The 14,078-nt window shown below is 49.5% G+C and overlaps 2 protein-coding genes across 2 annotated transcripts; one reads left to right on the forward strand and one right to left on the reverse strand.

Annotated features, from left to right (window-relative positions):
* Nucleotides 1–157: 157 nt before the first annotated feature.
* Nucleotides 158–9,957, forward strand: cnot6l (CCR4-NOT transcription complex, subunit 6-like). Its single transcript, XM_055511738.1, is given in 13 exon segments — nt 158–177; nt 1,455–1,576; nt 1,662–1,848; nt 4,181–4,266; nt 4,378–4,467; nt 4,589–4,657; nt 4,744–4,901; nt 5,321–5,475; nt 5,554–5,705; nt 5,967–6,185; nt 6,260–6,462; nt 7,490–7,651; nt 7,653–9,957. Coding segments are annotated over 12 exon segments (1,656 nt in total). The 5' UTR covers nt 158–177; nt 1,455–1,464; the 3' UTR covers nt 7,716–9,957.
* Nucleotides 9,958–10,000: 43 nt separating this feature from the next.
* LOC114861258 (permeability factor 2) lies at nt 10,001–11,060 on the reverse strand. Its single transcript, XM_041072092.2, has 4 exons — nt 10,814–11,060; nt 10,492–10,609; nt 10,313–10,390; nt 10,001–10,221 (listed from the first exon to the last, which is right to left on the reverse strand). Exons 1-4 carry the CDS (start codon nt 10,881–10,883, stop codon nt 10,146–10,148), a joined length of 342 nt encoding a protein of 113 aa, XP_040928026.1. The 5' UTR covers nt 10,884–11,060; the 3' UTR covers nt 10,001–10,145.
* Between the last annotated feature and the right edge of the window lie 3,018 nt (nt 11,061–14,078).

The following is a 14,078-nucleotide window of genomic DNA, read 5'->3' on the forward strand; positions in this document are numbered from 1 at the left end:
CGTGCACGCGCTGTCACCGGTGACATTCCGTCTATGTTTGGACGCTCAGCTGTTGGAGCAGCTGCGTCGCCGCACGTTCTTTGAAGTAACAAAGTAAACAAGGCGATTCGTTAATGCACAATAACCCACAGTCAGAGCGACGCGTCCACGGCTCCTGCGATGTGGTCGAGTTATAAGGTCGGGAGTCTAAATGCTGTAACTGTGTGTGTGTGTGTGTGTGTGTGTGTGTGTGTGTGTGTGTGTGTGTGTGTGTGTGTGTGTGTGTGTGAGAGACCCTGGATCCGCCTGCTGCTCTTACTTGTGACCCTACAGTGTGTAAACACGTTATGTAAGGCTTCTCCAAACTTGTTCACCTCCAGCGCTGAAGAAATAAAAAGCCAAAGTACAAGAGCATTGGTCGAGTGTCCGTCTCACAATCTACTTCAAGTATTAAAAGCTAATTATTATAATTAATCGAGTCACCTCAACCTAATCAGTTTTATTATTAATGCACCAAACTGATGAGTTGCTCCTTTGGAAGTATTGAAAACCATTTTCTGTACAGTATTGTTAGAAGTACTTAGATCATTTGCATTAAAAGTAGAAACAGTGAAATGAAAAATAGGTATTTAAAATGCTCCTTATGTGAATGGCTCATATCACACTGAACATCTTAGAAATGCAAGTTACTGATGCATTTTTGGATTTCAGCAATTTAATAATTTGTGTTTTGTTTCTTAACATAATGTTGGTTGTTGTTAATAATATCATTATTATCACGATATCAAATAAATGTAGCGTAAAAGTAAATATTTGATATTATTTTCTATTAAATGATAATGTGTGTAAAGGGTTCTTACTTATTCTCCTCCTGAATGCAAACAATCCGGCACCTGGTTATTTTCCCTCATACGACTGAGTCCATCTGTCAGTTCATGGATTTGTCATGAAGTTATGAAATAATAAACTTTAAAGGTTAACACAACAAGAGTGAGGCTGTTCTCATCTCTCTCGTGCTTTAATTAGTTTGCACAAATATTTTTAAGTCTAGAGGAATCCAGTAAATGTGACATGATAACAAGCTCTGGTTCCTTCAGTCTAAAACATCTACGTGATCCATTAATTCGATTAGCGCTGTGACCAAAACCTACAGTAATCAGCAGCTAGTTTATTAAGCCATCATTTCAGCCTTTTTCTTCAGGGTAAAAGATTTTATGCGTTTGCTTCTTCTGTATAAATGTAAATTTAATCAAGGCAGAGGATATGAAAACAGACGGCAGACCTAAGATAGCTGCTGATTATTATAAAGGAATAAAATAAAACACATTATTATTACAAGTATTAACTTTTCTGTCCGTCTTGTCATCTATTTATGGATTGTTACTCACTGGACATTTGTTCTGCTGTTTTTTAGTGTTTGATAGCATCAGTTAAAGACAAAACCGTCTCCGTCTCCTCTCTGTCGTGTTCCTCAGATTAACAGGTATGCCAAAGGAAAAATATGATCCTCCAGATCCCCGCAGATGTTACACCATCATGTCAGCTGAGGAGGCGGCCGGTGGGAAGAAGTCTCACTGGGCTGAGCTGGAGATCTCTGGTTAGTGAACGGCCCAGTTTGTCTCTGTTCCCCGGTTTGGTGGGTGAAGCTAAAGTTCTGTTCCTCCTGTGTTCGGCTGCTGCAGGGCGGGTGAGGAGTCTGAGCAGCTCCTTATGGACACTCACACACCTGACAGCGCTGCACATCAACGACAACAACCTGAGCCGCATCCCGCCGGACATCGCCAAGCTGCCACACCTGGTCTACCTGAACCTGTCGTCCAACAAGCTGCGCAGCCTGCCCGCTGAGCTGGGCAACATGGTCTCTCTCAGGTACCACACAGAGTCTGAGGTTAGAGTCTGAGGTCAGAGTCTGAGGTTAGAGGTCAGAGTCTGAGGTCAGAGTCTGAGGTCAGAGTCTGAGGTCTGAGGCCAGAGTCAGAGTCTGAGGTCAGAGTCTGAGGTCAGAGTCTGAGGTCAGAGTCTGAGGTCAGAGGCCAGAGTCAGAGGCCAGAGTCAAAGTCTGAGGTCAGAGTCTGAGGTCAGAGTCTGAGGTCAGAGTCTGAGGTCTGAGGTCAGCGACTGAAGTCTGAGGCCAGAGTCAGAGTCTGAGGCCAGAGTCAGAGTCTGAGGTCAGAGTCTGAAGTTAGAGTCTGAGGTCTGAGGCCAGAGTCTGAGGACAGAGTCAAAGTCTGAGGTCAGAGTCTGAGGTCAGAGTCTGAGGTCAGAGTCTGAGGTCTGAGGCCAGAGTCAGAGTCTGAGGTCAGAGTCTGAGGTCTGAGGCCAGAGTCAGAGTCTGAGGTCAGAGTCTGAGGTCAGAGGCCAGAGTCAGAGGCCAGAGTCAAAGTCTGAGGTCAAAGTCTGAGGTCAGAGTCTGAGGTCAGAGTCTGAGGTCAGCGACTGAAGTCTGAGGCCAGAGTCAGAGTCTGAGGCCAGAGTCAGAGTCTGAGGTCAGAGTCTGAAGTTAGAGTCTGAAGTTAGAGTCTGAGGTCTGAGGCCAGAGTCTGAGGCCAGAGTCTGAGGCCAGAGTCTGAGGCCAGAGTCTGAGGACAGAGTCTGAGGACAGAGTCTGAGGACAGAGTCTGAGGACAGAGTCAAAGTCTGAGGTCAGAGTCTGAGGTCAGAGTCTGAGGTCAGAGTCTGAGGTCAGAGTCTGAGGTCTGAGGTCAGCGACTGAAGTCTGAGGCCATAGTCAGAGTCTGAGGCCAGAGTCAGAGTCTGAGGCCAGAGTCAGAGTCTGAGGCCAGAGTCAGAGTCTGAGGCCAGAGTCAGAGTCTGAGGCCAGAGTCAGAGTCTGAGGTCAGAGTCTGAAGTTAGAGTCTGAGGTCTGAGGCCAGAGTCTGAGGCCAGAGTCAAAGTCTGAGGTCAGAGTCTGAGGTCAGAGTCTGAGGTCAAAGTCTGAGGTCAGAGTCTGAGGTCAGAGTCTGAGGTCAGAGTCTGAGGTCAGAGTCTGAGGTCAGAGTCAGAGGACAGAGTCTGAGGTCAGAGTCTGAGGTCAGAGTCTGAGGTCAGAGTCTGAGGTCAGAGTCTGAGGTCTGAGGCCAGAGTCAGAGTCTGAGGTCAGAGTCTGAAGTTAGAGTCTGAGGTCTGAGGCCACAGTCTGAGGCCACAGTCTGAGGACAGAGTCAGAGTCTGAGGTCAGAGTCTGAGGTCAGAGTCTGAGGTCAGAGTCTGAGGTCAGAGTCTGAGGTCAGAGTCTGAGGACAGAGTCAAAGTCTGAGGTCAGAGTCTGAAGTTAGAGTCTGAGGTCTGAGGCCAGAGTCTGAGGCCAGAGTCTGAGGACAGAGTCTGAGGTCAGAGTCTGAGGTCTGAGGTCAGCGACTGAAGTCTGAGGCCAGAGTCAGAGTCTGAGGCCAGAGTCAGAGTCTGAGGTCAGAGTCTGAAGTTAGAGTCTGAGGTCTGAGGCCAGAGTCTGAGGACAGAGTCAAAGTCTGAGGTCAGAGTCTGAGGTCAGAGTCTGAGGTCAGAGTCTGAGGTCAGAGTCAGAGGACAGAGTCTGAGGACAGAGTCTGAGGTCAGAGTCTGAGGTCAGAGGCCAGAGTCAGAGTCTGAGGCCAGAGTCTGAGGTCTGAGGTCAGCGACTGAAGTCTGAGGCCAGAGTCAGAGTCTGAGGCCAGAGTCAGAGTCTGAGGTCAGAGTCTGAAGTTAGAGTCTGAGGTCTGAGGCCAGAGTCTGAGGACAGAGTCTGAGGACAGAGTCAAAGTCTGAGGTCAGAGTCTGAGGCCAGAGTCTGAGGCCAGAGTCTGAGGACAGAGTCTGAGGACAGAGTCAAAGTCTGAGGCCAGAGTCTGAGGCCAGAGTCTGAGGCCAGAGTCTGAGGTCAGAGTCAAAGTCTGAGGTCAGAGTCTGAGGTCAGAGTCTGAGGTCAGAGTCTGAGGTCAGAGTCTGAGGTCAGAGCAGAGGCACGTGGGGAACGTCTGTGGACTCTCTGCAGCTTTACACAAAGCACTGAACGTCGCACTTTTACTTTACTCACCTGAGCTGACACTTTTGTCTGAAAGGATATTGTTTGCCAGAGAATGAGCTCAAACACGCAGGTTGAGGGTGCGGGTAGTCACACTGACGCGTGGTGGAGCCACACTGAGTGGAAGTGACAGCGGAGGCCGGTGTGGTGACAATGCCTCAGTGAAGCAGCAGAAGCTCTAACGCCGTCTCTTCATTGCAGGGAATTGCTTTTAAACAACAATCTTTTACGAGTTCTGCCTTATGAACTTGGGAGGCTGTTCCAGTTACAAACCCTGGGACTAAAAGGTGACCTGCTCCTCATTCTGTCATTTATTGTATATTTCAAAGGACCAAATGAAATAACTATAATACAAGACAAAGGAAAGAAGTTTATTGTTATGTGACGCTGTTTTGCAGGAAACCCTTTGTCCCAGGACATCCTCAACCTGTACCAGGAGCCCGACGGAACCAGGAAGCTTTTGAACTACATGCTTGACAATCTAGCAGGTAAAGGGCTCGCTGGCCTCACGCTGCAACACTGCTGTGGAGCAGCGCTCGTGCATGTTTCACGTGCACTGTGTTGTACACCTGAGCCCCAACGAGCCCTAACCCTGACCTGCGTTTGCAGTGCATCCAGAGCAGCTGCCTCAGAGACCTTGGATCAGTCTGAAAGAGCGAGACCACGTGATCCCCACAGGTAAACCACATAGACTTGGTTTTCCACGGGACGGGAAAACAGACCCAGCTGCCGCTCGTGCCTCACTCCGCGTTGTTCTCCTGCAGCCGTGTTCACCGTCATGTGCTACAACGTGCTGTGTGACAAGTACGCCACGCGGCAGCTGTACGGCTACTGTCCGTCCTGGGCGCTGAGCTGGGAGTACAGGAAGAAAGGCATCATGGAGGAAATCACCAACTGTGACGCCGACATCATCAGCCTGCAGGTAGAGACTCCTCCCCCAAAACCAAAGCAGATAGTTTAACAGCAGCTGTCCACATGTGTCCACTCCCTCTGTCCATCTGTCGACCTTAATCAGTCGCGTCAGGAGGATTCGAGCAGTGACGCCTGCTGAGCCGCTCAGGCCTGTCAGCGCCTCCTTCGTCTGCTGTGGATCAGTGTCAGCCTACTGTGTGTGTGTGTGAGCGTGTGTGGGTGTGAGCGCTTGTGTGTGTGTGTGTGTGTGTGTGTGTGCGTGCGTGTGTGTGTGAGTGTGTGTGCGTGTGTGTGCGCGTGTGTGCGCGCGCGCGCATGCGTGTGTGTGTGTGCACGTGTATGTGCGAGCGTGCGTGTGTGTGTGTGTGCGTGTGTGTGTCCGTCCTCGTGTCCGTCCTCACACTCACAGCTGCTCGTCTTTGTCTGCAGGAGGTGGAGACGGAGCAGTACTACACATTCTTCCTGGAAACGCTGAAGGAGCGCGGCTACGACGGCTACTTCTGCCCAAAGTCTCGTGCCAAACTGGTTTCTGAACAGGAGCGGAAGCACGTGGACGGATGCGCCGTGTTCTTCAAGACGGACAAGTACGTCCCACGTCAGAGGCCTCCTGCAGCCCATGTCCTGTCGAGGTTTCAACTTCACTGTCGTGGGTGCTTCCGTAGGTTCACTTTGGTCCAGAAACACACGGTGGAGTTCAACCAGGTGGCCATGGCCAACTCGGAGGGGTCAGAGGTCATGCTCAACAGAGTCATGACCAAAGACAACATCGGCGTGGCCGTTCTGCTGGAGGTCAACAGGGACGCGTTCTCTGAGGGTACGACGGCACGCCGCGTGTAGTAACGTGTGTCAGCAGCAGGCGTCAGTGATCTCTGAACCTGGAGGAGACGCGTCTGACAGCACTGGGCCACATTTACTGAAACTGCTTCTTCCAAACATCCTGTGATTCTTCCTTTTAATCTCAAGTTTGTAAAAGTGAAATTCGATGTTATGTTTTTCTATGTCTATTTTCTTACTTCCTGCTTCAGTCGTGAGCAGGCTCACGCTGATGCTGCTTGGGCTCTGATTGCGTTCTCAGACGTGAAACCACCTCCGGAGAGGCAGCTGATCCTGGTGGCCAACGCCCACATGCACTGGGACCCCGAGTACTCGGACGTCAAGCTGATCCAAACCATGATGTTCCTGTCGGAGCTGAAGAGCATCGCCGAGCGGGCCTCCGGCTCGGTGGCGCCCGCCTCCGACCCGTCCTCCATCCCTATCGTCTTGTGTGCTGACCTCAACTCGCTGCCCGACTCCGGTGAGATTTCCCCAACGTGGCAGCGTCTCTGTCCTCACGTCTTAGGGTAAAGTTTGCCTCGTGTGTCGACCCAGGTGTGGTGGAATACCTGAGCAACGGAGGAGTGGCAGAGAACCACAAGGACTTTAAGGAGCTGCGCTACAATGAATGTCTGACCAACTTCAGCTGCAACGGCAAGAACGGCAACTCTGATGGAAGCATCACTCACAGCTTCCAGCTGAAGAGCGCCTACGACAGCAGTCTGATGCCTTACACCAACTACACCTACGACTTCAAGGTAAACTCCTGGCTTCTGTCCATTGGCTCATTCGTTCCAGTGTAGGCCTCTTCTAGGCAGGAAATCATATTAACAAAGGAACAATAGAAACCAGTGGGAGTCATGAAATGTGATCAGACACAGATGAGCACAATGCAGTGATGGAGCCTAGAGTCTAATTCACCAAAACACAACTCATGGGTCATTTTATAATACAAAGACTGTTGTTTTCAGATGGGTCAGTCCCACAGCGTTGAGCACAACGGTAAAGTCATCCATGACTTGAGACCCAACCCGCTGCTCCTTTGCGTAAAAGCACTGATCATCACATTAAAACAGAGCGGAGAAAAGGGAAATGTAAGAATGAGCAGTGATGTAAAACGATGATACATTCAAGTAAACACACTCTGACATAATGCCTTCATTAGCCCCTCACCCTCACCCTAACCATCACATGTGATACACGTCTAATCTTTGCTCTAATATGAACCAAAACTCAATTCTAACCTCAGCCCTAAAATCACATCTTGACCCTCAAACAGACCTTCAAAGAAGTGAGGATCAGACAAAATGTCCTCACTTTGGTAGGAAAATACGTTTTTTGGGTTCTTACTTCAATGCAAGTACACACACACACACACACACACACACACACTCATTTGTGGTTTTTGCTCTGGTTTCATTCAGCAAATGTCACACAGATTTTTTCCTTTTGGTTTTTATATCAGTAGCAACGACTTCTGATTAATAAATGAGTCACCGTCCTGGATTCCAGAAGTTCTGTCAGACAATCTAAGGTGGTTCCTGTATGAGCCAGGCGGTCGGGTCGGGCTCTGGACCTGGACACGAGAACACGTCACTGTCCAGGAATCGTTAAGTGGAACCGTAAAGAATTGTCGACTCTCCAAAAACAGAGGCATGCCTACTGTACGACACGGAAGCACAGATCTCCTGCTCTCTGTCCTGTACCTGAAGGCAGCGCGTTAGAAAAGCAGCAGACCTCTGACATTAGCCCTGACGTCCTGCGCCTTTGGTTTTGTGCCCACAGGGCGTGATCGACTACATCTTCTTCTCCAAGACCCACCTGAGCGTCCTGGGGCTGCTGGGGCCGCTGGACAGCCAGTGGCTGGTGGACAACAGCATCAGCGGGTGCCCCCACCCCCACATCCCCTCGGACCACTTCTCCCTGCTGGCCCAGCTGGAGCTGCACCCCGGCCCCGCCCCCTCCCAGCCGCCCCCCCCTCAACGGGCTGCACCTGCCGGTCCACAGGTAGTGCAGCCCCGCGCGTCCCACCGCTTCAGACTGGACTCTGTACAGTTCCCCTCACTGCCCCATCCACCGCTGAGGCGCTCGCACCCACAGGAGTGAAGTATTCGCCCGTTTGCGGCTCCTCTTTCTTTGCACACTGTAAACCTTTGTTTTATTTCATATTCTCCCCATAAAAAGGCTTGATACCAAATATTGGGCTTGGGATGAGGTTTAATCAGATCTATCTATGTCTGACCTGCAGGTTTTAGATGTGAGCCGTTAGTTTTCAGAAGGCAGAGGTTGATGGTCCTGATGATGCCTTGCTTAAGGGCCTTTAGAGCAACATCACAACGGTAGCTCATCTCTACTTCCTTTAGAACGTGGTTGAGTGTTAACAGCAACGGTGTCGTTTTTATTTGTGTTTTTCAGTTTTATGAAGCGACAGAACGAGTTCAGATCGTCCCCTAGTCTCCGACTGGTTTAAGAGGATGTTAGTAAACCGACGTTCACTCAGAGGAAGTTGGGATTTTGGCCATTTAGGGTCTTAAGAGTGGCTTTGACTGAGCTCAGATGATGTTTGTGTATTAGTGCCAGATACAAGCTGGTGAATGTGTCCACCGACGGCTGACGCCACGTTGCTGCTGGAGCCTGTGGGCGTGTGGCGGGTGGTGCTAGGAGCCCTTTACGGAGGCTGTAACTCAGGGCTTCGCTGTGCATCCAACAGAGTCTCATCAACGACAGCAAAACCAAACCAGGAGCTGCGGTTCTGACGGTCCGTTAAAGCACAGCTTGTTTCTGCCCTTTGTTGCTGCTGCACTTTTGCGCCGTTACCAAAAACAGTAGTGAAGCTTCAGAAGCTGCAAATGAAATGAATGCGGCTTCAGTTCAGATAAGCAGCAGTGACTCACAGCGAGGCCCGGCCCGGTCTTTATGTCAGAGGCAGAAGAGGCTGCGGTCGAGTGAAGCGGGAGCGGCTGCGCTGCAGCTCCAGGCTGCAGAGTTCACGCGGCGGCGGCGGCGGCGGAAGCCGTGATGATGCTGTTAGCCGTCAGGGATCCAGGGATGCTGAGGCCGATACTTCACTCCTAACGTCGCCGCTCTGCACATCGTCCTCCACTTTCTCGCTCCTTCTGTCATTCTCAGCTGCTGCTTTGTACAATTCAGTATTAAGCACGTTTTGAAGGAGAGCTGTTGTAGGTTTAAAGGCATTTATTTCTCACCTCAGCTTTTTGCTCTGAACTATTCCCTCGCCCCTCCCTCTCTCTCTCAGTCACACGTTTAACATTTGCCACATTGAGTTGTCTCTGTAGAGCGCGCCTCACCTTTTTCTACAAACAACGTGCCTAGTTTCTACAACTTCTCCAACAGCAGCACTGCCCATGAAACAAAGACGCTCAGAGATGAAGCCAGCGCCACCACCAGTCCATCCTTCCATCCTTTCTTCCTAAAGCAACCTCTGGGAACCACATCACACGGAATCCACGCTGGAAAACGCTGGAGTCCATCCTCACGTTCGACTAATAATCGAAAAGCATCTGGTTGTCTTCTTGTCCTGGCGTCACTGCATGCGATTTCTGAATGTAACCCTCGAATCAGGCCCTGACGTTTGTCTTTGTGTTCCTGCCGGTGGTTTTATAGCCGTTTGTTTGTCATATGAGGCCCATTGTCTTCTCTCACGTTGAATACGATCAACGAGGCCCCGACTGCTGCGTTCAAACCGAAATGAGTTCATGTGATGCTGAGAACCTGTGGAACGCTGGTCACTGCACCGTCGGACAGCACGCTGTGAACCCTGGCAGCGTCCGCGGGCCCAACCTCCTGTTGGTCCTGTAACACGTGGCTGCTACGCGCTGAAGCCTCAGCACCAGTGGAGCGTTTGAGCTTCCAGAAGCAGCTGTGGGAACGGGCCCGTCTCTGCGTAGGAACCACAGGCAGCAGCAGGTTGAGCCTTCGTCCAGGTCCAAACGGAACCACCTGCTTTTATTTTCTACGCTCCCCAGGTCTTTAAGAGTTTGTGCATGACTTTATTGGACTTGACCCAAACACTAAAAAGCTAAAAGGCTCCATTTTCAGTGGAGACGAGCTCTTTCTGCTCTGAACCTCTGGTTCACTACAGCACACGGACCCGGATCAGGAGTAAATCAGGACTTCCACAAAGGCTGAGCTGCGTTCGTTCCGTGAGCAGGTGAACGTGCTCAGCGACACCCGTCACCGTTCAACCTCCACACTTTCACCTCCTGTAGGCAATAAATGTCGATTTTTCTGAACACGTCTTTTGTCTGGACTTTATGTTATTAAGAAGGAGCACCGTTCACAGCTGAGAGCACCACAGCTTTATTTGAAAAGGAATTAAACATTCACAAAGATACTAAGAAAGAAATGTAACTATAACTCATGATAAAAACAGTAAACAGTGTGGATAATTCACAGCTTGATAGGATGCAGCACCTGTTGATCAGACGTGCGGCTCAGTGGACGTGGATCCAATGGATCCAGTGGATCCAGTGGATCTGCTGTTGAGCTCTCGCTCCCTGCAATAAAACAGGAGATAGAAACAAATTAGTTTTGACTACGACAAAAATGTTCTCAAAGCGTCACTAAGGAAACTAAATCAAACTTTACTGCAGATTCCTGAAGAGCTCATCGATCCATCTGGTCCCGGGTTTGGTGCAGAACACTTTCCCACTCTTCATGGTGACTCTGCAGAGACAGACTGATTTAAGTTTCCTTCCAACGGTGGAGAAATCTGAGCGTCCACCGCTCGTGGAAGTCCCCATTTTCAGACAACAGGTTAAACCTACATGATCTCCGTGCGGCGGCAGTGTCCTGCAGGAGGAATCATCTCGACCTTCTTGATGCCTCTCCGGGGGACGGGGGTGACGCTGTAGCTGATGCAGTCACAGCTCTCCCTGGCAAACGCTGTGGACAGGAGGTGAAACGGCTGTAACGTGTGCTGTCAGTGCAACACCTCCTGAAAGTCTGATGCCATTCGATCCTGGAGCCATTAAAGGCTCTGATGCCCAGATCAGCAAACACCAACAAGAAATGCAATCAAACTGTCGAGCAGCAGGTGAACGCCTGCGTAACGATGGACCTGCGTTTGCGTGAAGGCGTGAATCTCACCAGGCGTGATGTTGAAGCAGCAGAGCAGAGTCCCAGCAGCCAGCAGCAGCAGCAGCGCAGCGCTCGTCATCTTGGTCGGAGGCGAGGAAGTGATCTGAGAATGAATGACAGGAGGCTGCTGTTATAAAGCAGCAAATGCGGAAGCGTGGGAAGGAAGCGGCTTTTGATTGGGGCGGATTTCTGCTGAATGAGCTAAATGTGGAGTTTACAACAAGCCAGCATCACCAACAGAGGGTTAAACTGCTGATAAACGACACACCGGAGTCAGTTTACCAATCATTGATTCACATTAAACAACCGATCATCATTGACACGACCGACTGATGGACGCTGTGGTGGAGGTCCATCATCCATCATTAGAGAGTCAGATCAAACACACCGATCAATGAAGTCATTCAATTAATATCCAGATTAAAATTTAAACTAGCAACTTTTAAGGGTTTCTCTGGTTTTCAAGCATTTCTGCCTATAAACAAACAGAATTTGTGTCTTGGCTTAGATGTGAATGCCAGAAAAACCAGTAAGAGGAATATTCCTCCTAAATACCAGTGATGAGCATCATCATCATCATCATCCTCACCACCACCATCGCTGCAAACACACGTGAGCCTGTCGACTGGTTTACGGCAGGTGAGGATTTGCAGCGATGGCGTGGATTCGTTTGATTGTTCTTCAGGAGCTTCAGGTCTGACTCTGCACAAGCAGCTCAATGGAGGAAGAGAAGGTCAGAGGAAGAAGCCTAATGTCAGCAAACTGCAGCCCAACACCTTGATTCACAAACCATGTGTGTCAGTTTGGCTTCAGTCCATCAACAGGAAATCGTTGATCGTTGAATCCCGTCACAGAAGAACGAACTTCAACTTCTGCATTTCCCTCAGAAGCCCCTGACTGGCACCACATCCTTTTCTGGTAAGTGGTTTTGAGGGCTCCTATTTTAGCTCATGCTTCTCGTTTATGTAAATAAGACGTATATTCCAAAATCTAATTTAGATAAGATGAGCACGTCCCGTAGACACGGAGCCCTTCTGGGATCCGTCTGGGACCCGACCAGCAGCTCGATTCAGATGCTTCATTTGTTCAAGGCAAAGAGGCTCAGATCAGAGGAAAATACCTCGGATTCACTGCAGAAAATCTGCCCCGCGGCCGTAAAAACACAGGGTGCTGCTGAGCATGAGCTGCTGGAAGCATCTCCCAGCGGCTCCAGTGAAGAAGCAGTGGTTCTGATTTAAGCAGGACCAGGTTCCATCGGCCTCATCGAAGTGTTAACCATCAAACATGAGCCGAACTAAAGCCCACGGAGAACCTGAAGCTCCTTCCACTGACTGAGGCTCAGGGAACACTTCAATCCTCTGACTGTCTGCTGTTGCTTTGTTGTTTTTACTTTACGACAGAAAAAAAATGAAAATTTGAACATTTCTGCTTTTCCTTCAGTTGCACAATAATTCTGCTCACTAACGCGTAGAAGAAAAGGCAAACTTCACTTTTACTTCCTTAAATATTCAGGTTTGAGGTTTTGGAACAAGAGCTCTGAGTTTGTTCACTAATAAAAATAAGCCTGAAATAAAACTTGTCTAATTATGTGCAGTTAGAAAACACTTATTATTATTAATGAAACATTCTTGTTTCTTGCTGATCATTAGCAGATTTTTGGAACCATATGATCGCCATGGACAGGACGCCATGAAGCCTCTGCAGCTTCTGTTGGACCGAACCGGAACCGCCGCCGCCGCCGGCTGAGCAACGACCAGATGGGCACGGTTTCATTTCCCCCCCGTTTTCAAGATACCATCTTGCTGCAGAAGCAAAAGTAAAGAAGAAAAGCCTCAGACACTTCCTTATCACTCACTATCTGCCTTCTATAATTGGAGCCATCTGGGCCACGTATCAGAGTGAAACCTGTTACCAACAAAGGAAACCACTGCTTTGACTGGAGAACAGAAAGTGGAGCCAACGCTCAGACGATTTAGTGCTGGTGAAGAAACCAGACTGTCGGTTCAGCAACTAGTGACAGGTGGAGGATGTTCTACAGTCTGTTGCAGCTGATCTGCTGCTTCGGAACCAGTCCGGTCAACTCTGCACCAGCACCAGCCCTGTTTGACACTGGAACAGCATCCCACTACTCTGAAGGTGAAGCAAAGAGCAGGTTCCACAGCGTCAGCGCTTTGGTTGGACAATTGTCCACATAGAAACTAATCTATAAAAGTGTGCACGATGTAGGGGAGGTCAGGTCACATTATCCCCGTCGTCATGGCAACTACATCTGATGCTTCTTTAGCCCGATAAAGGCCTGTAAGATGTAGAAAGAACCTGGTCGGAGCCGTCCCCTCGGCTGCAGGTCCGAACGTGGATGAGTCCTGGGGTTCTGTTCAGTGTGCTGGAGGTTCTGGTTCTGCTTTTCTCCTGAGCAGTTTCACCCTCCTCAGCACATTTCTCTTCACTGGAACTGAGGCCTCACAATCCGCAGAATCCTGCGGGGCTGTGTGGCCGAGGAGCTTGAATCGGCCTGAACTTTAATAGAACTGAAAGCAGGCGGAAAAAACAGTTTTTTCCGTTACGCCTTTGATTAATTTCTTAATTATAAAAAAAAACATTAATCATCGCTTCTTTCTGTCGAGTGCATTTATGAATCTACAAAGGAACTGTTACGGTTCAACGTGCGCCTTAAACACAAGGTGCAGGTGCAAGTTTTGTTAGTTTTCATCCAAACTAAATGTGATTAACGCTAATGAAACGTGAGGGACTCGAGTAAAAGTGACGTTCTCAGCGGCTCAGAGCTGATCCACAGCTCCTCTCAGTCCTGCTCCTCTGACTCTGATGGTTGCATTGCTTTGACAGTTGATTGCATTGGTACAGTTTCCACATTGAAACTAATACATTTGCTCATTAAACGGAGGAACTTTCGACCGCAGCGCGGCGTCTCGCGCAGTGATGGGAAGCCGATGCATTCAGTCCTACACAGACCAGAACTGACGAGACGCTGTAATGAAGCTGCAGGTGATAAGTTCGAGGTGTCAACCACAGCTTTGCTCCACATCAGCATGAAACACGCACAATCCGCCTTATCTGGCAGGAAACAAAACTCCTGGTGCCACTTGTTTACCATCAATAAGAAGATGCAGACGAAGGTTTCTTCTTTTCTCGCCTTTTTTCCATTTCTTTGTCATCTTCTTCACGCTTGCTGTTTAAAGCCACAGTGGGATGTGGAGGTGACAGCAGCATCCGTTCATCTGGGTTTGTGTCAGAGCTACAGTCGTGTAGACGGATA

Source organism: Betta splendens, chromosome 9 (genome assembly GCF_900634795.4).
Source record: "Betta splendens chromosome 9, fBetSpl5.4, whole genome shotgun sequence".
Taxonomy (NCBI): domain Eukaryota; kingdom Metazoa; phylum Chordata; class Actinopteri; order Anabantiformes; family Osphronemidae; genus Betta; species Betta splendens.